Below are 25,728 nucleotides of genomic sequence, written 5' to 3' on the forward strand. Positions count from 1 at the left end.
CAAGCAAAGGAGCACCTTGAATTGGCCACTTCAAACCATTTTTAACCTTCTCTGATTGTTCATCGGTTGTCGTGAAACTTCAAAAGCAATGGAAAATTCCTTGGCCCGTCCTCGCGCGGTTTCCTTATGCCAGCATTGGCAGTGCCACTTATCTATAAAAATTACATAAAACATTTTTATGCCATTCTGCCCGGTACAGATAAGACTTCCCCCTCCCTTTACCACCACAGTTTGTGACAAAAGAGGAATTTAGAACAATATCGGAGAAGGCCTTCTTTGTAGTCGCTTACACTGTGCTCTCGATGACCCACTCTGAGCTCCCATAACTCTCTTTGGTCCCACTCCCTTCCAGCTCTGCAGTGCCGTCGCACTGCAGCAACATCCCATTCACCGAGAGACTCCTCTTAGTCCAAATGTTTGTAATCTTCTTGGATACGTGCAGCACTGCGTAGTGGCAAAGTCTCCCATGTCAAAGGAATGGCTGCGTTTCGTTTTACCTTCTACAGGCAATGTCAGGAGACTACGAAATTTGGCCTCCTGCTGCCCCAGGAGGGGCCTCTTGTCCGAATGCCGGGCTGTGGCCGAACTGTGGGAGTCCAGTGTGTCCTCTTTCCTCTGGCACCTCAGTTCCAAAGAGGCGAAAGCTCCCATGAGCCGATCAATGTTGTGTTTAGACCTTGAGACCGGCCTCCATTTATTGGGACAAGGTGCTCCGGTTGCTGCGGAGGCTGCAGTTATCCCCCTCCTGGCTGTTCGTGGAGCTGGAAGAGGAGGAGACGCTGCTGTGCATGGAGCCACAGTTAAACTCCATCAGCTCGTTCCTCACCACCACTTTTGGATTGACTTGGGGCGGCACCCCATTCTGCACGGGATTCCCCCCGTTTGTCTGTGAGTAGACATTGCTGACGCTGGCCAATTTCCCTTGGGAATTGTTGCAGACCTTGTACCTTACCATCAGGATGACGATGAAAACCAACAAAGTGGTAACGATGATGCCACCAATGACTAAGATCATAGTTCCTCCCAGGAACTGGCTGTGCATGGACTGACACTGAGGGTAGTCGTCTTTGGTGAAGAACTGGGCACAGCCCACAATGTTGGTAGCAGTGAGAGTTGTTGCAGTGTCATCCCATATGGCCAAGACACAGAGGTCGTACGCTGTTCCAGATACAAGGTTGTTTACCACAAAGGCTTTATTTTGAAGCAGGAATCATCCTTCAAAAAAGAAAAAGACAAAGGTAGTTAAAAGTCAAGTGATACACATATTTAGCATCAACATATTACATAGTATATTCGTACACATTTTCTCTCTCTCTCTCTTTTCTCAACATTTACAGTATATAATATTTTTAGTAAACCACAAATTAGTGGTATAACGGGTGTGAGGGTAGGGGTTAGGGGGCAATAGCATTAGCAAGTCAATTAGAAAATGGCTGCTTAGCCAGGTTTTCCTCATTCAAACTTTAAAACTTTTAGCTCTAGAATGTAATTGAAATGGATAAAAATACTCCTTAAATGTATGTACTATAGGGAAACTACAGGGAAGTAGGACACCCTGAAGAGATGATATTGAGATTAGTTTTAAACTCAGGTAATTCACTCAGAGTTCACCAAACAGGTCATGCATTTTCAACAACTCTTATTGAAACATGTTCCATAGTAACAGAGACAACCAATAGATGGCAGAGCTACCAATGACATCATTCCAGTCTTGTAACACCCAGAGTAGAGCCGCCAGATAAAAGCAGAAACAGGCCCGTAAAGACAGTTTAGCACCATTGGCCTCCCCTCAGCCTGGGATTAATGTAGGCGCGACCAGGACATAGTCACGTAAATATATCCACATATCGGGAAGGCAGTTTTATAACAAGCCATTTCCATGGGTAAAACACCTAAGGAAATGCCTTGGAAAATTACCCTTAAAATGCAGGGCAATAAATAATGAAGTTTTGTGAGGAAGATAAAGGACCCAGAAAGATTGCATAAGATCCCGTAGGAATCTGCAGTAAAGAGATGAACTTTGAAAGGTGATCTGCTTGCAGAACTTTATAAGGAATCTCTAGTTCCTACCTAGTGAAAGCGTTTAACAAAGGTTGTGAAATGATATTATCCCCGACACTGGCTTCAAAGGAAAATAAAGATCCCCTATCATGTTCCAATTATAGACCAATATCCTAGCTTAACACAGATGTTAGGATTTTAATAAAAGGCTGTTTCAGAGGCTACAGGATTTGTTAAGGGGGTGGATCATCTGCGGGCCATGTCAGGAAGGTTTCTAATTTGAAACTGAAGGATCCACTCCAGCCCCGGGAAGTCCAGTCTGCCATTTCATCAACAGGCTCAGGGAAGGCCCCTTGCTTAAACTTGGAGAAGCTTTTTTTTAAAGTGGATAGAAATCATTTTTAAACTGCCGTCTGAAAATATTTGTCTTAATGTTTTATGTCTGAACCTTTTCTTTTACAAAGAGGGATATGACAAGGCCCGAACTCCCTCACCTTTCATTTTTTTGCCACCTTAGTGATTTACTTAGAAATTTGAGTTGTACTGAGGGGATTATGGCAGGTCGGCAAGATAATAGGCTGCTATTATATGCAGACAATCCGCTTTTGATCTTGAAAGATCCACAGGAGCCGGGAGACCAGGTATGCAGTCTTTCAAATTCATGTGGGGAAGCTTTGGGTTACTGAATTAATTGGATCAAATGTGAACATCTTGTCCTTTCTGGGATAATTGAAGACAATGCTTTATTAGATCTGGGGAATTCAGGGAGTTGTGGATAAATTGAAGTACCTAGAAATCATATTTACAATTAAACTGAAGGACATGGTCTTGATTAACGTGACCCCATTTGATTGAAAAATTAAGGAGTCTATGCAAAGCTGAAAAAAAAAATGCCATTATCATCGTTGAGAAGGATGAATGATACCAGAAACTTAACTGAATTACCTATTGACCTGAGCGAAGGTTTATCTGTGCACCTCCCCTCTAGACCACGGAGATCCTCACGTGGATCTTTGATGTCAGTTCCCAGACACCCCCAAGAGATTCTCCTTGGAAGCAACACTGGCCCTCTGTCTGCAATCCCCTCCCAGAAGTGGTCCGAGAAATTCACGACTGACCCCTTCCCAGGAAGCAAGTACAAGCCTGCTTCTTCTCTGTTGCATCAAGATGTGGACCCTTGGCCGAGGCGAGGTTGGTGCTGCCTATAGGGGTGCCCTATAGGCCCTCGACGTCGGTAGGCGGATGTAGGTGGTGGAGACCCCAACTGGACCTTCACCTTTACCAGCTCTCATTCCCCGCAGGTTGAGCCCTTGGGTGCCAGGGCCGGCAGGACTTAGGAACAGGTCTCCTGTGAGCTGGTCTGGAGGTGAGAGGCATAGGCATGTTAGACAGTCTGGTGGCCAGAGGTCAGCCGTCAGCAGAACAGTGAACAGGCAGACGGTCGGGACAGGCAGCAGGCAAAAGTGGAATCCAAGAATGAGCCGAGTCAAAACCAGAGAAGCAAACCGAGAGTCGGAGGAAGCAGGAATAACAAAGACGGAACTGGGAGACTCGGAGGCAGGCACTGAAGGCACGGAGGCAGGCACTGAAGACACAGAGGCTGGAACTGAAGACACGGAGGCAGGAAGGCACGGAGACAGGAACTGTAGAGTAACTAGTGACTCCGGAGAGCGAGACCTGTTGCTGAGGCATCGATAGGGCAGCAGGGACTGCCTTAAAAAGGACCAGCAGGGCCCTGTGCATCCGGTTTCCACAGAAGGTCTTCCAGCGTGGCTCCTTTTAAGGAGGGGGAGGAGCCGCTCGTGCGCCTAGTGTCAGACGCGGCTAGCCACATGGCGGCGGTGGGGCCGGCCCTTTTGCCGTGCCGAGGAGGAGAAGGCCTCAGGACAATGGAACAGCGGCAGAGACCCGGTCCTGCCTGGGGGGTGAGTGTGTTTGGCTGCGGGGTGCTGCGGCTGGCCGCCATAACAGTACCCCCTCCTCTAAGCCCTGTTCCTTGGGGCCTGGGTTTCCTCGGGTGTGCAAACTCCTTAAGGAGTCCTTTATCCAGGATATTGGAACTTGGTTCCCAAGAGTTTTCCTCCAGACCGTATCCCTCCCAGGCAAACAAGTATTCCCACTTCTTGTGGCAGCGACGGACATCTAGAATCTCCTTCACCTGATAAGTCTTGTCTCCTTCCGAGGAAATCTTCGGTTCGGGCAATTTCCGGGCTGCCCAGGCAGAACCACTGGCTTAAGCAGGGAGATGTGGAAGACGTTGTGGATTTTCAATGATGCTGGAAGACGGAGTTGGCACGTGACTGGAGTAATTTGTCGCAGGATGGAGAAGGGGGCCAATATAACAGGTGCTAGCCTCATGGAGGGTAACCGGAGCCGAATATTGCAGGTACTCAGCCATACCTTGTTCCAGGTTTGAGTGGGGGAGCTGGGCATCTGTGTCTGTTGGTGGTAACCTTTGTTCTCTCGGCGGCTTTGCGAATCAGGACCTCTGTTTGGGACCACAAGGACTGAAGTTCCTGTGCCGTCAACCGGGCGGCAGGAGATGGAACGGACAGGGGCACTGGGAGCGGAGGGAGCGGTTGCCTCCCATATACCACGAGGAAGGGTGAAGATCCCGTGGCATTATTCGGGTGAGAGTTGTGTGAGAACTCTGCCCATGGAAGGAGATCTGCCCCGTTGTCCTGTCGCAGTTTCACAAAGACAGCAAAAAGGTCTTCAAGGTGCGGTTAGTGCATTCTGCTTGGCTGTTGACCTGGGGTGGTAGGCTGTGGTAAAATCTAGCTTGATGTTGAATTTGCAGCACAAGGATCACCTGTATTTAGCGGTAAATTGGGCTCCGCTATCGGAGATTATGTGATGGGTTAATCCATGGAGATGGAAAATGTAGGAGGTGAACAGCTTCACCAGCTCTTGAGCGGATAGAAGCAACAGGAGGGTGACGAAATGAGCCATCTTAGAGAAACGGTCGGTGACAACCCAAATTATTCTGTTGCCACTTGAAGAGGGGAGATCTACCACAACGTTGTTAGATATGTGGGTCCATGGTTCCTTGGGGGCCAGCAGCGACTGTAACAGCCCCCAAGGTCGCCCCACCATGGGCTTTTGGCGAGCGCAGGTGGGACAAGAGTCCACGTAGGCCTTCACATCTTGATCAATCAATGGCCACCAATAGTACCGTTTAAGTAAGGCAAGAGTCTGTGCACAACTGGGATGACCTGCCACCTTTGAGTCATGGGCCCACTCTAAAACTTGTTGCCGGAGTTGGGTCGGGACTACCGTCTTCCCTTGGGGAACAGCTTGAGAAGTGGCTACCAGGATGCGTGCCGGGTCAGTGATGTAGCCTGGAGAGTCTGGATTATCTTCTTGCTCAAAGGACTGAGAGAGGGCGTCGGCCCTGATATTCTTGGCAGCCAGCCGGTACTTCACCATGAAGTCAAAGTGACTAAAAAACAGGGACCAATGAGCCTGCCGGGTGTTCAGGCACTGAGCGTGGCGGAGATGCTCCAGGTTTTTATGGTCAGTATAGACTGTGACAGTGTGACGGGCCCCCTTCAGCCACTGTCGTCACTCCTCGAAAGCCAATTTTATAGCCAAGAGTTCTTTATCCCTGATACCATAATTTTTCTCCATGGGAGAGAATTTTTGGGAAAAGTAGGAGCAAGGATGGAACGTTCCCTTGGCGGTGAGCTGGCCCAAAACTGCCCCAACGGCGATGGAGGAGGCATCGACCTCCAAAGTGAAGGGAAGTGTGAGGTCTGGGTGACGGAGACAGGGCTCATGGAGAAAGGCCTGTATCAAGGTTGCAAAGGCAGCTAGTGCTTCTGTTGGCCACTCTCGGGTATTGGCTCCTTTCCGAGTGAGTGCCGTGAGCCTGTAGAAATTGGCAAAGGCTAAAAATCGTTGCAGGGAGCGAAGGCCCAAAGGTTGGGGCCAGTCCCAGATACAGGCCACCTTTTCCGAGTCCATCCTGAAACCGGTGCTGGAGACAATATACCCCAGAAAGGGGACAGATTCTTCTTAAAAAATACACTTCCCCAGCTTTGCATAAAGTTTGTGGGTACGCAGGCGCTGGAGAACCTGTCGGACGTCATGGCGGTGGGATTGGAGGTCTTTCGAGAAGATAAGGACATCTCCGAGATAGACCACCACAGTGGTATAGAGTAGATCCTGAAAGATCTCATGCATCATTGCTTGGAATATTGCAGGGGCATTGCATACCCTGAACAGCATTACAACATATTCATAGTGGCTGTCATGGGTATTAAAAGCAGTCTTTCACTCATCCCCTGGTTTGATCCGAACCAGTTTGTATGCCTCGCGGAGATCCAACTTAGTGAAGACTCGAGCTCCCTGCAAGCGATCCAATAATTCAGGGATAAGAGGCAAAGGGTACCGATCCTTCCTGGTTATGGCGTTAAGCCCGCAGTAGTCGATACAAGGCCAAAGGGAGCCATCTTTCTTGATTATTTTTCTTCTCTCAATTTCTATTGGATTTCCCCCTTTTTTGTGGTCTGACAGAGTACTCTGAGATTTTATTTTCTTCATATTTGTATTTTCTTTAATGTAATTTTATCTCCAATGTACTATTTCTTGTCAAGTTGCCTTAACTTGTTAAAATTTAAAAATGTATAAATAAAGAGTTAAAAAACCCCCCACTAAAGTGATTACGGATCACTGCCTGGCATTACCTCAAATGCCAAAAGTGCTACTGCAAACAAACATTTTTGCTGCACTATTATTTGTTCTCTGAATAAATCACTAGTATACCTGTAGAGTGCAGTCAATTTCGTTTAACTAAATTTTAGTCATAAGATGCACCTTTATTGCCAAGTTACAATGTGATTTTGCTGCTAATTAATTTGTTATATACTGGCCACTTGTAAAGGTGCAGATGACTTTTTTGTTCATACGCTGCTATTCTAATGTAAACTAGTTTGGGTGAGTTTTGTATTATCCAAATAAATAAAATAAATGCATATTTGCTAGAATGATTGTATTCCCAGTTTTTCTGGGCTGGAAAGAAAACAAGAGTAAGAAAAGGAAGTTCTATAATTATTGTGAAAAGACAGGGAGCTCGGGCCTACCACACATTACATTTTATTATTGGGCCTCTCAGCTGACTTTATACGCACATGCAGGTTTGCTGTTGCGCGTCCCGTCCGCGCTCGGCCCGCGCCTGCTCACCTCACTGGATCCTCCACGGGTCCCGGCTCGTCCTCCCCTGTGGCAGCAGCGAGCACCATTAGGCCTCGGCGTCCTGCGGCGATGGTCGCCGGGCCTTCCACCTCCAGCTAGGCATCAAGGCGGGGCTCGGCGTCCTCCATGGTGTTGTCCCTGCCCCTAGGCACGTGCGCGCGGACTGCCCGGCCCCTGAAAGGGCCAGGGGCGGATTCCAGCTCCGTGGTGCGCCCTTATTGAGCGTAGTATAAAGGAAGCCCCTGCCATCACTTCCTTGCCTTGCCAATCTGGTAGATCATGCTGTGATATCTAGTTTGCCTCTGCGTTCCAGTCTTTGTTTCCAGTCTCGTTCCAACCTTGTTCCAGTTTCGTTCCAGTCTCGTTCCAGTCCTGTTCCAGAGTCCTTCTGTTCCAGCATCCTTCTGTTCCTTCATCTCCCCAGGTAGTACCTTTTGGACTATCTTCTCGGTACTGACCCCTGTCTGTTCTTGACTACGTTGATCGCCGCCTGGATTTGATCTTTGCCTGTTTCCTCGACCACGTCTGTACGCTGCCTGGAACCGACCTCTGCCTGAACTTTGACCACATCTGCATGCTGCCTGGAACTGACCTCTGCCTGACCACTGACCACGTCTGACTGCTGCCTGGAACCTGACCTCTGCTTGCCTGACTACTCACGGACTGATCTCTGGAACTTGACCTTTGCTTTGGCTGACTACCCACGGACTGACTACTGGTATTGACCCCTGCTTTGGCTGACCACGCTATCCTGACTTTGGCTCTGATTCTAGCCATTCATTCCGAGAGTCTCTTTTGGCCCTCTCTGGCACCCCGGACTCATAGCCTGAACATCGATCGCGCACCCTTGATTGTGGTGGGTACACACCTTAACTTTCTCTCAAGGAGATCCTGCGAGGCCCACCTAAGACCAGGCAGCCCGGGTAACCAAGGGCTCAACCCAAGGGAACCCCGGGTTACTATTGTTGAAGCTCCAGCCAGCCTCTGTCTCCTCCTGTGCTCCGCCTCCTGGTGGCAGGTGCTCTCAGGGTCCGACCAGAGGGCCGTACCAATCCTGCACCAGGCCAAGGGTCCACCTCCTGGTGCAACATTTGCCTTTGGGTAAGAGACCTAATTGGTTAGTAGTTGAAGAAGAAAACTTAGAGACCAATATTTGAAAAAAACAGAATGGAAAACTTATCCTGCTAAATTTAATTGGATAATTTAACCTAGATAAATGCTGTGCTGAATATCCCTGAATATTATCCAGTTACCTTTAACCAGATAACTTTAGACCTAACTGGGTATCTTTTGAATTTCACAGGTTAGGTCTAAAGTTATCCAGCCTCATGTGGCCAGAAAACGTTAGACTTAATGGGCTGAATTCAAAAAAGAATGTACCTGGTTACGTGGCCACATTGCAGAAAAGAGAAATATCCCCCTTCCCGTCACCAGTTCAACATAATTGTAATGTATAGTACTTAACCCCCCTTCTCTGTCTCCCTCCACCCTAGCCCGAACCCTCCCGGTACCTCCTGCCAGGATCGAACTGTGCTCACACCACCACGATCCTGTGCTAGTAAGACTGGGAGCATAAGTTACCAGCATTGCCCCTCAACAGCGACGCTCTGAAGGGCAGGCAGGGAGCGGGGAAAGGGCCGAGTGAGCCAAGCCTGCAGAGGAGAGAAGCTGGTTAAGGAGGGGGGGTGGGGGGGTGTGAGGGTGCGGCCTGCTGGGGAAGAGGAACCGGCCTACAGGAAACGGGGTGCAGAGCCAGCTAAGGTGGAGCAGGCGGAGGGATTTTATGACGTTATTGGGGGGGGGGGGGGAGGGTGGAAGAAATTTTGAGAATGTGAGAGAAAAGATGCTTTCAGAGAGAGAGCGTGATGCATATAAAACAATAAAACATGATGCGCGTTTCCAGATTTAATGAGGTTTCATCGTGTCAGGTAGAGGGCCTATACCGTCTACATCCTGTCTACACGTTGCTTCGGTCTCACCCACCGGTCCATAGATTAAGGTAAATAGCATTAAGTTGTATATCTTCCGTTTCTGAGTGTCAAATACTTACTTTTCCTGGTCTTCATCTAAAAGACCTTAATTAAGTTGAAATATTTGAGGCAGCGGTGCCGTACGGCTTGTCTGTTGGCTCAAAGAATACTTCTGAGACATTGGGAAACAGCTGAGGCAGTGCAATTTAATTTCATCTTTTGAAGATGCATTAGCTAAAATGTTTGGTGCCGCAATAAGACCTGAAAGAAGCTGAGCTAATTTTAAAAAGCTCACTAGAGGGTAAGCTATTGGGAGGAGTCTGTCTTTGTTTTTGTTAAGGGTCAAAACGTGGTCCTGAGTAATGGCTGTGGGAGGGAGGGGTTGGGCTCTTAGGGTATCTTTAAGAAGGCGATTAACATGGAAATTGTTATATTTCTGGAAGGCTGTTTGAACAGGCTGAGGAATAAGCATGCCTTCGGACACGGGGAGGGTCCTTGTCCAAAGCAATTTCCCTGAGTCCAATGTCTGAGCCACAGAAATGGGCTTCCTAAGAATTGCCTGCCTGCCACATGCCACGTGCACGTGTCCTGTACATGCGTACGTTTATCAGGATGGAGTCCTGGCCACGGAACCGGGGCGGGGTTGGCACTTCCCTGCACGCTCTTCGATTTTTCAAAGTTACGTGGACAGATTCCCCTGAAAGCTTTCTCCATACACTTCAGCGGGTGTAACTGCACGTTGGGAAGCTCTGATGGGAGAATATTCAGAGGGGAACTTACGCACGCAAGAGTCTGCTTTGGAAACTGCTGTCACCCACGAAGTTTCCGGCTAACTAACGGGCGATGTTCCAAAAGGAATCCCACGATCGGAGCCTGCGGCAGGTTAACTCTTACGCCGTGTCTGGAATGATGACTTTAAAATGCCCAACGCGCACGTTAATTAGGGGGAGGCGCAAACATGTCGGGCTTACGCGCGCCGAGGGGATTTTAAAAGGCGCTCGGAAACGCACATCCCGGACGTTTTCAAAAAGGGGCGGAGCATGGTCTGAGTGGGGCATGGACATTTCGGGGGCACGGACCCGAGATGTGCGCGTTAATACTTACACAATCCGGTGCGCGCCAAGGCCCCCAGCTGCGTAACTTTACTTCTCCAATGGATGACGTGTAAGTAATAAAATAAAGAAAAATAGGTATATCTGCAGAGTTTTAAGATTGAGGGTTAATTGGGGAGGCCGTGGAGGCTATTGAACTAGAGGGGTTTGTAGGTTCTCTCTCTTAACTGGGTGAATTGGGTAGAAGCGAGATTTGTACTTTACATTTGGCACATGTCTGCCAGGCTATTTTATGACATGCACGCGTGTTATAATAAGGCCATGTCTCTGGATGCTGGCTGACGTACGCGCACAAACATGCAGACGCGCACCTGTTTGAAAGTCACCATCCATATGTACATCTCTGTCCTATGTCTCATTAAAAATAAAATAAAAACCAGAAAACAAATGATGCAGCAGTGTCTCTTGCAGGAGCCTGGAAATACATCTCAACGTTTTACAAAAATCCCATTCTACGCACAAAACCTTTCCACCACAGCCTAACAGTTGAACTCCGCTGTGCAACAAACAGCAAAATCTTAGCAGCTGAATCCAACTGATTTCAGCATTTTTTGGATGCCGCATTTCTTGTGTATAAAAAAAAAAAATAATAAGCACGGCCAGATGTGTTTCTTTTTATGAAAAGGAAAGAGAGAGAGAGAGGGAGGAGAGACAGAGAGAGAACAAATCTTTTCTGTGGCCTCAGCAGTCAGAAACTCTCATTTCTGCAACATGGATTCCTGTGCTGAGCTTTCCAGAACGGCTTTTTTTTTTTTTTTATGCAACCAGAGACGTTTGTCACACCCAACACACTGCAGCACACACACACACACACACACACACACATTGTTCACAGCTCAATCTCCTCCTTGAGGGTCTATTTCTAGTGCACAGCCAACCCTCACAATTGCTCAGTGAGAAGAGAGCAGTTATTTGTTCATGTCCAATGTGTGGAAAAATGGACCTTTATCCCAGCTGCGCCAACTATTTCCAGATATCCTATCTTTCATCTGATCATGCCTACCTTTTATTGCATCTCTCGCTGGAGAGTCATTCGGGTGAGTTTCCAAAAGGTTGCATGCATGCAGAAACGGCATGCACTCACGTACCTGCTGTTTCCTAAACATCAAACACACGTGTGTAGATAAGGGTTTGCGTGTTAAAGGAGTGGTTTCGGGGCCTTCTAGGGCGGGGCTATTTTAGGAGAGCCCTGGGTAGATTTGGAAACTTACACATGTAATTATGTGGCGTAAATGATATCAAACATGTTTCTACTACATTACTGGGTGGGTGAGAGGTCAGAGTGAACTGGGGCAGTTCAGGCTCAACAACCAGGAGGGTCTGAATGACCTGGAGAAGGAGTGGGCTCAACGGCGCACTCATTGGTAAAACAGGTCATTTCCTTGATGCACACTTTAGAAAATTTGCCAGCTTACATGCATAAGAGCAAGTCGTGCTGGATTAAGCACGAGGAGAGTAACAGAGGGAAAGTGCGCGAACGGAAGCGGGCTGGGGGAAGGGAATAGCGATAAGGGCGGGAAACAGGCAGAGAGAGGAGGGGATGGGGGAGCGAAGAGCAGAGAGAATTCAAATAGGGAGAAGTGATTGGCTTGAGGGTGTGACGTCAGCGGGGGTGTTCGGCAGTTGTGAGAGAGAGCCAGGAGGCAGGCAGGTGAAAAGTGTGTGCGTTCCAGCCCTAAATCTGATATCAAAGTTTAGGAGCTGTTTTGGGAGCAAATATATCGGTTATGCGTCAAGTGAGCGAGCGTAAAACCTTACCTTTGAGCCAGGGGAGAGCGGGGTCCGGAAAAAGGGGTCGTGCCGGTCTGGTGTCAGGCTTTGGTAGCGCCTTCCCCCCGGGCTCTGCTCCCAGCCCCCCCTGTCCCTGCGGAAGTCATGCCAGATTATCTCCAGCTCCGGGGAGAGCGGGCCTGAGGCTGAGCCGGAGCCGTTGGCGCGGTTTGAGAGGGCGGTTGAAGGCGGGCCGCGACCCGCCTCGTTGCAGTCCGGACGTATGAGCCCAAGAGGAGAACAAGCGGTCCCGGCGATGGCGGGCAGCGAGGCTTCGCGAGCGCGTGCAGGCACCTCAGGTGATGCGGAGGAGGCTCTCGGAGCGGCGGGTGCCAGTGAGGTTAGGCCCAGGGGCAGCGCTGTGACTTCGGGCAGCAAGGCGGGAGGCGTCGGACGGCCACGGGGGAGGTTGGCGAAACGGCAAGCCGGAGAACAGAGAGGAGTCGGCAGCAGTAGATCGACGGAGAGGAGAGTGAGAGATGACGAGGTCAGACGCGGCGGGGCGAGAGCAGGCAGAAGCCGGACGCGAACCACTGGGATGGATGGCGGGAGGCGACAGGAAGAACACGAGCTCGGAATGGGCGTGTCTCAGCATGCGTGCGGTGAGTGCGGACGGTCTCGGGTCACCGGGGTTGGCAGGGAACGTGATGGGAGGTTCTCAGGACGCAGATTAGAGGATGCAGTTAGGGAAGGAGAGAGTCAGCCCGCCTTTGGGGGTTGGCAGGAATGGGACACCAGTTCCCCGGGTCAGGGCGGTAACGGGATGGGAGGTGACGGGGATTACCTCAGTAGAGAAAGTAATAGGAGGCAGGTAATTTGGCAAGAGGAAAGAGACATTTTCAGTGGAGCAGTTTCTCCCAGGGACAGGGATGTTGGCAGAACTGATACTGGGGTCAGTGTTTTTCCTATTGCAGGTGCAGTTGGCGATCACAGAAGATACCTTATTCAGAGGAGAGGTGGGTAAAGGACCCACTTTACCCTAGCGTGGACTGACCTGTAGCGGGACGAGCCGACAGAGCAAGGGGCGAGGCGGCGAAGTCCCAAATATGGGGAGAGCAGGAAGGTAATGGAGCCCAAAAGGGATCTGAGCCGGAGGTAACAGTCAAGACAAAGAAGCGCAAGCATATTAGTAGTTCTAGTGGTACAGAGAATAGTTCGTACGACTCCTCGTCATCCGCATGTAGTGTAAGGAGTAGGTACAGTAGGGGTGGTATGGGGCCAGCGCAAGATATGGGGCATCCAGCGTTGGCGTCTTTAACTGAATTGTGGGAAGGGGTGCCAGGTAAGTTACGGAAACGAATAAAAAAGCGTAAGTATGTTAATATATTCAGCTTAGTGGAAGGTAGGCGAGGAGGTAGGAGGAGGCGGGGAAAAGGTAGTAAGAAGAAGAATTCGGATTCGGGAGTAAGTGTCCCCAAGAACCTTTTAAATTGGATGAGGGGATTCCTACGTTTAGCTAGCGTAGTGGGGCATTACCAACCTGAGCAGTACGGAGCCCTGTTGACGTACTGCGATAGCATTCTAGGGGCCTTCCATGATTATGAAGGATGGGCATGGCTCAATTATGATGAGCGATTTCGAGAGAAGATGGCAGGTAACCGGTTCATGTCCTGGGGGACGCAAGACATTAATTTGTGGCTCACTCAGATGACCAATAAAGGCGCCAAGGTGGCGAAAGCCGGTTTTAGCAGTTCGGGAGCGGGGGGGATGCTCAGATTAGCGGAGTCGGCACGGGAGGCGGTGATGCGGTTTCCAGAGGTGGGGGGTCAGCAGGAAAGGACGGTAAAGGAGCGTTGCCGAAGGGAGACATTTGCTGGCGGTTTAACCGGGCCACGTGTTTATTCCCGGACTGTAAGTTCCAGCATGCGTACGCTACGTGCAATGGGAGTCACCCCAGCGTTAAGTGCGCACAAACGGGGGGGGGGGGGGGCAAGGCAGGGGCGAAAACCGGTAAATAAGGGCATGGGGAAATAGGGGAGAGGATGTAGGTGTTAAAAAATAAATAAATAAAATGAAGAAGAAATATATGAAGAAGAAATTCATAAATAATACAAAAAAAAAAAGTTAGTCCGGTAACTTCAAGGTAACCCTAGTCACAAGGTTAGGATGGGGTAGTTAGTATGACAGTTTATTATATTTCCAGGCTTAGTGAGTACGTGTTGCAGTGGCGGATGGTTCTATGATTTTCTTTGTCAGATGTCCAGGTCCTAGGACGAGGCGAGACGTCGATTACAAGGTCAGAAGCGGCGTTGGAAGAAGAATGGGCGCTCATCCGTGCATCAGTGACTCCGAGCACTTGGTCTTCTTATTCGAGGGGATATGCTGTTGTGGCTAATTTCTTGGGGAACAGGGGTTGGATGGGGGGGCCAGTGAGGGAGCAGTGGTTGGTGGATTTTGTGTTGGGAGCCAAGGCAAAGGGGGGTACTTTTGCTTCCACCAAGTCGCAGTTAATTGGGTTCGCTTTTTTCCTAAAGTTACGAGGCGGGGGCAATCCAATGAGCAGTTTTTGTTTACGTAAAGTTTCAGGAGGTTGGCAAAGAAGCTTGGGTAAGAAAAGGGACAAAAGGTTGCCTATTAGATACTCGGATCTGGTGAGATTAGGGGAGTTTTTGCTATTTGTTTGTTGGTTGCTGTTCGAAGTGGTTTTATTTAGAGTGGCCTTTTCTTGGGCGTTCTTCGGTGCCTTGCTCGTTAGTGAGTTGGTGGTTAGGTCGAGTAGAGAGAGCGGTTTCTCAGGACTTAATTCGGAGTGCGTGGTTATCAAAGAAGGGGAGGTAGTTCTCTTCCTTCCGTGATCAAAGACGGATCAGAGGGGTAAAGGCACTACAATTCAGTTATTGCCTGCGGAGAATGCGGTGGTTTGTCCGGTAAGGCTGGCCCTACAGTACGTTGGTTTAAGACCAGATGTTAGAGGGGCATTTTTAGTGCATGAAACAGGTTGGCGTTGACGCAATATCAATTTCCTCAGGTGCTCAAAAAGGCGATTGCAGCGGATGGGAGGGACCTGTTTGGATTTAGTACCCACTCATTTCGTATAGGAGCAGCAACATCTGCGGCAGAGGCGGGATTTTCGGAGGTTAGGATTAAAAGTATAGGACGGTAGAAATCTAAGGCGTTTAAGGGGTACATATGATTGGATATGTAAAGCAACTATAATAAGAGTGATAGCAAGATTCAACGCGCAAGGACTTGTAGGGGGAGAGTAGGTTGCAAAGGACGGGGGGGGGGGAGGTGAGGGAGGGGGGGAGTAGGAAGGGGTGGGAGGCATTGGACTGGTGGAGTGTATTAATGCTTTATTTCTCTTGCAGCAGCCGGGGGCAGGAGAAGCGGTACGAAATGTGCCTGGATTGTGGGCCATTCCCATGTGCATCGGGGCACAGCGACAAGCCAGGAAAAGATCGTATGGGGAACATCTGGAGTTGGAGCATCTTGGGTGGAGGATAGCGTGGTTCAGTCAGTGCGGCATGGAATGGGATGAGTTCCTGCCTTTCGTTTGCGAAAGACTGGACATGTGGGGGGTTCCGGATGTTTTATTGGTGCACTTAGGCGGCAACGATATAGGGAAGAAAACCTGCAGACAGTTGTTGACGTGCATAAAAAAAGATTTGTCGCAGATATGGGCCAGATGGCCTTCTGTGAGTTTGGGTTGGTCAGACATTATTATTCGATTGAAGAATGAAGAAGAGATGGTGTGGAAGAGCGGGGTTAAAAAGTTAAACAAACAAATGGGTAGATGGATGGGATGGGAAGGGGGATTTTGGATAAGGCATTCGTGGGCGTGGAGTGGGGAGGCCGGGTTGTTTTGCGGGGATGGAGTGCACCTATCTGAGATAGGTATGGATCTTTTCAACCACACCATTCAGGAAGGGTTAGAGAAGGAGATCAGCAGCAAGGGATAGAAGGCCGCAGTTGGGGGGAAAAAATCATGTCATAAAGGACATGTTTTTTCGGTGGCGGATAACCCGAGCCCAGAGTTATTATTGTTGTTAAAGGGGAGTTGGGGGGGGGGGGGGGGTCGGAGGAGGGGCTAAGGCCCTGCGTAGCCAGGGGGAGCTGCTACGCGGGAAGACCGGTGAACCGTGGGGCAAAGGTTCCCGGTGCAAGCTTGCTCACGCTGGCACGAGGCGGGGCAGGTGGGGAGGAGTTGGGAGTTGAGGGGGTTTATGTTAAGATTGTAAGGGCTCAGGTTCAGTGGAATAAATGCGGCCAATTTATAAACGCCAATAGAGAGTTATGTCTTTTGTGGGAAGGGGGTGGGAGGGGAGGTGGTTGCTGTAGGGAGCGCAATGTCTTTCCTCCTTCTGCTAATAATTTCTGTATTCATTTTTGCAAGAAAATTATCGGTCCATATAAAATAGATGTGACAAATTCATGCATTTTTTGCATCATGTAAATGCATTTAGCAGTTCAGCGGCGCTTATCCAGATAATTATCCGGCTAAGTTAATTCTATATTCATGCGTATGAACAGATACGCGCAAATGTTGCAGGGTAGATTTACATGTATTTCACAGCCCGTGAGAAGATGAAACTCGTGGGTTATTAAATACTAGGGTAAATCTGCCTGCAGCCATATATGCATGTATATGGGCTCCCGTTCCGGTCTTTAAAATTCTCCTCATTATGCGAACCCTTCAGCCTTTGCTCTTCTCTGGCCTGACGTCCTGCATAGGCTGGACTCCGCTATTACACGAAGGCAGTGGAGGGGGGTGGGAGGTCCAGCCCCTCCCGTTCTGCAGGTGGGCGCAAGTCAGAGCACCCTTGTCCCCACCAGAGGATTGAAGGAGGGCCATGGAAGGGTATTATTATTATTTTTGTCATTTGTATAGCACTACCAGACATTTTCAGAGCTTTACAGTCCCTGCTCCTTGGAGCTTACGGTCTGGTCAAGACAGAGAGAGAAGAGACACAGACAAAAAAAAATTAACAACAAATCAGTTTCTCTGAGTTAAAGCCCTGAGGCCATGAGTGGGAAGAAGTAATCCAGTTTGGTTATAGCTGGGATTAATTGGGGAAGGGGCAAGGGCAGCAGGGGGGAGGGGGGGGGCAGGAAGAAGGGGAAAGTGTGGGGGGACACATAGGGAGATAAAAGGGTGAAGGTAGATAGGCTGAAGAGAACAGTTACAGGGCAAGGGCAGCAGAGTTTTAAAAAAGTTGGGAAGAAGATGTGGAGAAAAAATGTAAGCAAACGTTTTTCTATGCGGGGCAGGAACTTGGAGGTGGAGAGCGGGGGGGGGGGGGGGGGGGGGGTAGAATGGGGGCAGATTGAGAGTGGAAGGCACTTGTCCTGAAGCAGTGGCAGCCATCTTTCTATCACAACAGAACAGCCATGATTAATGGTTTTAATATAGTCCGCAACTTAAAAGATAAATGCAGAGGCGTTTTTCCTAAGAGAGTTAGAAATGTTGAATTGTTAAACAAGTGTTCGGGGGGGGGGGGGGGGGATTAAGGGTGGGGAGGGCCTCTGGGCAAACTGGCATGCATGAGGCACAGCAGGTCACATCCCGTCCAGTGGCTCCGGGCACCAGCACGGCCAGGGCGCATTCCTCTGGAGCTTGCTGGTTGGTTTAAGCAGTTGACAATTGATGGACCTGTGGCTCAACGGGTTGATGTGGAAGTTAGCAATGTCAGGGGAGGGGCGGCGCAGAGGCACATGGTGTACAATTCCCTGAAATGTATTTCATATTCATAAAGGCACGGTCTAGCTTTCACACTAGAACAAATGTGCCTTGTTGGAGGTGTTATGGCTGGGAGATCAGGAGGCAGAGCTCTTTTGAACTGGGTCCACCCCCTCCTCTTTAAAGGATCATTAGAGGTCGTCACAAGAGCAGCACGGGGGGCCTTTCCATTCCCTCCGGGACCACAAGAGCAAGGCCCAAGATAACTCAGCTTACCAGAGTCACTGCAATGTTTAAGGTCAGGAAAGAATATTTTTTCAGCACTGCATTATTACAGGTACGTGGTCTATATTTTCTCACCTTCTCCTGGACTGCACGCAGAGAAAGTGGTTAGGCAATCAGAGAAAGGTCAGATTTAATGGACCTAATCAGCTAGGTTGCATGAAAAATCACGAGAGGTAGATTTAAGGTACAAAATGCAATGCCTTCATCCTTAATGGCACGTATGGAGGTGAAGGATAGCGTTACCATAGGTCCCAATTAAACTGAGGCTGTCCCAAATTGAGAAAGATACAGTACCTGGCGTCCTAGCAGGAAAGCTAAGTTTGGCCGCAGAGCTCCAGGCTGCCCATTAGTTAGAATTAGGACATAAAGTAGTCCATGCTGAGTAATCCGGTGAGTGTGAAAGATCATAGCAGGATAACTTTACCCTTATATTCAGCAGGGCACACCCACCTATCTCCTTTATAATGTGTTTACTGCCCTTCTCTGTACCTTTTCTAGCTCCGCTATATCTGTTTCGAGATGGAGTGACCAGAACCGCACAATAGTTAAGGGGGTAGTTGCCATCATGGATCAAATCAGGAGCATTATGATATTTTCTATTTTATTCTCTATTCCTTAATCCTTTCCAAATCTTTCCTGATGCCTTGTTTGCTCTTTTGATGTCTGCCACACACTGAGCTGAGGATTTCAGCATATCATCCGCATAATGACTCCTAAATCATCCAGCATTGATTGCTGGGGGGGCAAGGGTAAGATCTGAATCAATTTGGCCAATTTGTAACTCTCGGCTCACAAGCTCCTCTGCACTATCGTTTATTTTCATCATAGGGAAAGGAAACACAGACCCCCCCCCCCTTGAATTCTTCATTACGTGCCCCTTCAACTGGCTTTCTTAATCAGCATTTGTAGCGTTTGAGCCAGGCTGGCGCCTTGGGTCTTGCGCTAGCAATGGCAGAAATGTTGGTGTTAATGTCAGCATTTGATGCACAGGCATCTCTGAGCTCCAGAGAGAGAACCCCCTCCTCTTCCTCTGCATACACCACAAGGACCGGTGGCTGAGGTGATGCGACCATGGCAGCGAGAGCTGCTTTGGAGACAAAGAAGGTGGTCGGCACTACATAGGAACATAAGAACATAAGAAAATGCCATACTGGGTCAGACCAAGGGTCCATCAAGCCCAGCATCCTGTTTCCAACAGTGGCCAATCCAGGCAATAACTGGTCCCAGCCTCCTTGAAGGGTGTGAGAGGTGTTTTTTGGGGACAAAGAAGGTGGTCGGCACTACACTGGTCCCTGCCTCATTGAATGGCTCCCTGCAGACCCCACAGACAATGATGGGAAGCCCTTGGTGAGCAGAGGCTCATTAAGGTAGGCCCTAATGGCTTAGAGGGAGCTTCCAAGACCTATTTGCTGTAGCTAGATTGAATACCCCTCCAATACCAAATCCCTTGTTTTTCTCTTTCGCCTGTCCATCGCCCCTTGTGTCCTTGGGGCAGGAGTGGATGATGGTAGCTAGAATGGAGATTTAATTGACGGGCTGAGTTCATCCAATTGTAGGATTTCACAGTGGGAGTTACAAAGAGACTTTCCTCACAAGCTTTGGAGATCAAGAAACAGGATTTATTTATTTATTTATTTATTTAGCTATTTTCTATACCGGCTTTCACGACCAGGGGTCACATCAAACCGGTTTACATTGAACAGTTTGTGCATTAAAACATAGAACTGGAACAACTAACTGGTGCAGAAAATACAGTTACAATGAACAAGGAATTATACAACTGGGAGAGTGGGAAGAAGAAGAAGAAGAGAGTATAACAATTAATAGAAATGCATTTACAATGGATCTTTACAAAATATGTAACTTAAAGACCCAGACTGAGAGCAGTCCTGGTCTGGAGTAGGTGGTGGATGATTAAGACTTTATAGTGGAGTTATGAGATGATGCGAACTCTGACAAAGTAATTAAGGGATAATATTAAGATGGGTTAATCTAAGATCGGAAAGGCTTCTCTGAAAAGCCAGGTTTTTAGTCTTTTTCTAAAAGTTAGTAAGCATGTTTCCTGGCGCAGCTCTACTGGGATAGAGTTCCATAGGCGTGGTCCTGCTGTTGATGGTGCTCTGTCTTCAAGTGATTTGTGTTTGAAGGCTTTGGCGTGTGGAACCTGTAATGTTTCTTTATAGCAATTCCTGGATGGTCTGACTGTGGAGTGTTTTTCCAGGGGGATTTGTAGATTTAATGGTGCGATATGATGGATGACTTTGAAGATGGAAGTTATGGACTTATACATTATTCTGTATTGAATAGGTAGCCAGTGAAGGGCTATCAGGATCGGGGTTATGTGGTCGATTCTCCTAGAGTTGGTCAGAATTCTGGCAGCTGTGTTCTGCACCATTTGTAGCGGTTTTGTATGAGAAGCTGGAAGGCCTAGTAGAATGGAATTACAATAGTCCAGCTTGGAAAATATAATTGATTGTAAAATTGTTCTGAAGTCGCGGGAATGGAAGAGCGGTCTGATTTTTTTGAGGGTGTATAATTTGTAAAAACAGTCCTTGGTCGTTTGGTTAATGAATGGTTTTAGGGTTAGGCGGTTGTCGAGGATAACTCCTAGATCTCTTACGTTTGTGGTTTGCAGGTTGGCTGGTGGATTTGTGGTGATCTTGTTGTTGTCGTGGGCTATGATGAGGAATTCTGTTTTTGAAGCGTTGAGAATCAGGTTCAGACTGTTGAGGAGGTGTTTGATCTCCGTTAGGCAGCTCTCCCAGAATTCTAATGTGTTTGTAATGGATTTATTTATGGGGATAACGATCTGCACGTCGTCTGCGAATAGGAAGTGTTTTAATTTTAGTTTAGTAAGAAGGTGGCAGAGTGGGAGAAGGTAAATATTAAAAAGGGTTGGAGAAAGGGAGGAACCCTGTGGCACCCCTTGTGAAGACAGATGGTATTGAGATTCTTTATTGTGGATTTTAACCTTGTATCCTCTGTTCTCCAAGAAGGTTTTGAACCAGGTCCGTGCAGTGCCTGAAACTCCAATGTTTGCCAGTTGGTTTAGTAGGATGTGATGGTTAACCGTATCGAATGCCGCCGAGAAGTCTAGGAGAATTAGAAGGTATGCGTGACCTTTATCGATGCCGGCTAGGAGGAAGTCTGTAAGAGAGAGCAATAGTGTTTCCGTGCTTGCTGCTTTGCGGAATCCAAATTGATTGGGCGATAGTATTTGGTGATCCTCCAGGTAGTTGGATAACTGTGTGTTAACTAGTTTTTCCATAATTTTTGATATGAATGGGAGGTTAGAGATGGGGCGGAAGTTGCCGGGATCATTGGTGTTCAGGTTTGGTTTTTTGAGTAGGGGCTTGATTGAAGCTGTTTTAAGGTCATCTGGGTAGATACCCTGGGCTAGGGAGCAATTTATAATGTCGGCTAGAGATTTAGAAATGGTATCTGGGATAAGTAAGAGTATTTTGGTAGGGATTTGGTCGAAGGGGTGTGATGATGGTTTCATTTTTTTCAAGATCGTTCGGATGTCATCGGTAGTGATGGGTTCGAAAGTGTTGAGAGTGATGTCTTTGTTTGGATGAACATATGAAGTATTGGAAGGTCCACTTGCATTTGGAGTCAACTTATTCAGGAGGTCGGATATTTTTCTATTGAAGTAGAGAGCCAATTCGTCTGCTTTAGTTTTTGCTAGGTCCTCTGGGATTGCTGGGGTGATGGCTTTTGTGAGGCTGGACACGTAATTGAATAAAGCTTTCGAGTCAAAAATGAGGTGGTGAATCTTGCGGGCATAATAGTCTCTTTTTGTTTTTAATGTGCTGTTTTTGTAGAAGTGGAGGGTGCGTTTATATTCCTGAAGCGAAGTAGGTGAAGGGGTTTTTCTCCATTTTTTTTCCTTCTGTCGTAAAGTTAATTTGAGTTTTCGCAGATCCTCGTTGAACCATGGTTGACTCTTTGGTGCATTATGTTTGAGATTTTTTGGAGTTAGGGGACATAGTGTATTGGCTGCTGATTCTGTTATTTTCGACCAGGATTGGACTGCTGAGTTGGGAGTGGAAACGTCTAAGAGTGAAAGATCTGGGGCTAGATGCTTGGCGAGGAGATCCGAGGGGCATGTTTTCCTGTATAGAAATGGTTGAAGTGGGGGATTATTGTAGCTTGGTTTTAATAGAGAGAATGCGGTGGAGATTAATGTATGATCTGACCATGGGACCTTTTTGCACTCGGGATGTTCTGGGAGAGAGATGCCGGAATTGGTAAAGAGAAGGTCCAGCGTGTGACCCGCTTTGTGTGTGGGTTTGTTAATTTGTTGTTTGAAACCTAAGGCTATCATGGCTGTGAGAAATGTTTCGCAGTTAGAAGAGAGAGGGGACTTGTCCACGTGGAGATTGAAGTCTCCCATGATAATGGTTGGAGAGTCCAAGTTTAGCTGCGTAGTAATGATTTCCAGAATAGAAGAGGAGTCTGATTCTAGGAGGCTTGGAGGGGCGTAGACTAAGAGAATTTGAAGATATTCAGATTTAAAGAGGCCTATTTCGAGTTTGGTTGGTGATTTGATTGGATGATGGGTAAATCTCAGAGATTTTTTTACTGCCAGGAGGATACCCCCGCCTCTTTTTTTTTGCCTCGGGATGGAGAAGAGGTCGTAGTTTTGGGTAGGGAGTTGGTTTAAGAGGGCGATATCCGATGTTTTGAGCCATGTTTCCGTTATGGCGCAGAAGTCTGGCTTGTCATCTTGAAGAAGGTCGTTGAGTATCAGCGTTTTGTTAGTAAGCGATTGCGCATTGAAAAGGATGATGGTGAATAATGTGAGTCCTAAAAACTGAGTTGTGGGGGAGATCATGATCGGAATGAGAGATTTGTACGTGGTTGGCCGGTTTGGTTTGAATGTTTGGTTTGAATGTTTGGTCGTCTGTGAGAAAGAAGTTTCACCTTTACAAGCTCTAAATGTTGCTCTCCTTAGAGTTAATGTGTGGTGCTTTGAAGCAAAATGGAGAATATGGAGAATTCCACATGGAAAAAGAATTTACACTGCGCTGATTTTCCTAAATCATCTATTATATTGTCAATAGATATGTTGAAGAAATACTATTTTGAAATATCCTTTGGAAGCTTTCTACCAATTTCAAGCCTCCGTTATGCACTTTCTTATAAGAGGAAGATTGCTAGTACTGATGGGGATCCTCTGGTGGACCTCCTAAGAAATGTTTTCTTTTATGCTTTTGTCATTTAATGTTTTATTTGAATTGTTTGTATCGATTGTTTGTAAAACAAACAAACAAACAAACAAAAACAGGGGTGGGTAAGAGCATGTAAAATTAACGGAGAGTTCATAGGCTATAGGTATTACCAATTATTAGGCTTATTCAATATTTGTTGATAGTTAATGTGGCTTTCAATGCATACTTCACTTTCAATGCATATCCAGCATAGCTCTCTGCTTCAACGGCAGGGGAGAAGAAAAACTGATACTTCACGCATATCCAGCATAGCTCTCTGCTTCAACGGCAGGGGAGCAAGACCGATACTTCATGCATATCCAGCATAGCTCTCTGCTTCAATGGCAGGGGAGAAGAAAAACTGATACTTCACGCATATCCAGCATAGCTCTCTGCTTCAACGGCAAGGGAGAAGAAAAACTGATACTTCACGCATATCCAGCATAGCTCTCTGCTTCAACGGCAGGGGAGAAGAAAAACTAATACTTCACACATATCCAGCATTGCTCTCTGCTTCAAAGGCAGGGGAGAAGAAAAACTGATACTTCACGCATATCCAGCATAGCTCTCTGCTTCAACGGCAGGGGAGAAGAAAAACTAATACTTCACGCATATCCAGCATTGCTCTCTGCTTCAACGGCAGGGGAGAAGAAAAACTAATACGTCACGCATATCCAGCATTGCTCTCTGCTTCAACGGCGGGGGAGAAGAAAAACTAATACTTCACGCATATCCAGCATAGCTCTCTGCTTCAACGGCAGGGGAGAAGAAAAACTAATACTTCACGCATATCCAGCATAGCTCTCTGCTTCAACGGCAGGGAGAAGAAAAACAACCAATAAGGGCTGAATAACATAGTCTGGGTAAACAAATAAGTATGGGTGTAGCTTGCTTATTGCGGCGGTTACTACCCCTAATCAAGCTTGATATTTCACTTGGATGCAGCTCCATCACTGCTCTCTGCATTAATGGTGGGGGTGAAAGGGAAATAGAATCAAGGGTTGCTAAGAGCCAAGAGAAACAGATAAGTATGAAAAGAAAGAAGTGTGAAGCTTGCTGGGCAGACTGGATGGGCCGATTGGTCTTCTTCTGCCGTCATTTCTATGTTTCTATGTTTCTATATGATTCTTACGGATACTTTATTGTAGCTCGCTCCGATCTTTGTAGAATGCGAATCACAAATCCTATTTTTTATTCATTTAAAACTCTTAGATGCCGCCCATTCACTATGGCGGTACTCAGCTTACAAACGGAAACAAACATAAGCATCTATGACATAAAATGACAGACTGCAAATCTAAATACAACAGCATAAAAGCAAAGCAGCACAAAAGAAATGGTATAAGAATGGCAACAGCAAGAAGCTCTCTCTGTTCAGGTATCAGAAAATGCCAAATTATAAAGATAAGTGTTCGGCAATTTCTTCTATGTCTTAGCACAGTGGTCAATTGCAAGGGTTCAGATAGTGTATTCCACAGCTCAGGTGCTGCAATGGAAGGCCTCCTTGTGAAGTTTGGAGAGGCCTGGATGGATTATGTATGTGTAACACTGAGTTCATCCATGGCAGTGCCACTGAACTGGTCAGTTCCTGGATGAGACAGGCTATTTTGTATTGAATTCTATAAGGAGCAGGTAGTCAACGTAGCTCTTTCAGGATAGGAAAGATATGATCTCTTTTGTTTATGCCAGCTGTCAGATGGGCTGTTAAATTCTGAAGCAGATGTAAGGCACGTAGAGCATAAACTGATAATCCAATATATAAAGCATTGCAATAATCGATGCTCAGTAGGATCATGGCTTACACAACAGTCCGGAAGTCTTCTATAGATAAGACATATCTAAAGAGGCTTCAAGAGCTGGAGTTTGTAGTAACCAGCTTTAAAACGGTAGAAATTTGCGCTGAAAGACAACTCTTTGTCCAAAATAAATCCTAGGCTTTTTGCCAAAAAAATGGCATGAATATTTATATCATTAAAGCAAAGAAGTGATGGGACATCAGAGCACATGCTATAGGACTTTGCTCTCCTAGATTTTTGTAGCACCGCTTTTCAGCCACCAGAAATTATCGAATGCCAGTCAGAATTTTTGGATCCTATAGCGTCACAGTAAGATCTATTGAATAAGTAAGAGTGGAAGCAGTTGAACACGATGCCTGCATGCAATACCGCATTCATGCAACCTGTATAACGAGATGTTGTGATTGTCAGTGTCAAAGGCCATGGAATTATTAACACCAACACATATCCTTGTCCACTTTTGAATCCTCTACTAAAAACATTGCTGCAAAATAATAACACAACCTCAGTATTTAGATCCTTACGAAAGCTAATTTGGAAATAATCAAGGCCCTGATGGTCCTTCAGAAAGGTATCAAGCTGTTTTAAAACTGCTGCTTCAATAATCTCAGAAAGAAAAAGACAGAGAAAAAAATGGGACAAAAAATAGGTCAGATGTATCCAAGACCGGTTTCATCAGTAAAGGTCTAAAGCAAACTTTCTTTCAGGAAGAAGATAAATCACCTTCATCTAGAGGAAGATTTTGAAAAACCCAGCGCGTGCATCAAC

General features: G+C 47.2%; 1 protein-coding gene across 1 annotated transcript in view; it reads right to left on the minus strand.

The window, feature by feature from the left end:
* Nucleotides 1-286: 286 nt before the first annotated feature.
* Nucleotides 287-25,728, minus strand: part of LRFN2 (leucine rich repeat and fibronectin type III domain containing 2) — a 144,149-nt gene continuing 118,707 nt past the window's right edge. Inside the window, 4 exon segments of the mRNA XM_029592934.1 lie at nucleotides 287-429; nucleotides 432-699; nucleotides 701-1,198; nucleotides 1,200-1,215. Of these exon segments, the coding sequence (XP_029448794.1) occupies nucleotides 287-429; nucleotides 432-699; nucleotides 701-1,198; nucleotides 1,200-1,215 (925 nt within the window).

Source organism: Rhinatrema bivittatum, chromosome 3 (genome assembly GCF_901001135.1).
Source record: "Rhinatrema bivittatum chromosome 3, aRhiBiv1.1, whole genome shotgun sequence".
Taxonomy (NCBI): domain Eukaryota; kingdom Metazoa; phylum Chordata; class Amphibia; order Gymnophiona; family Rhinatrematidae; genus Rhinatrema; species Rhinatrema bivittatum.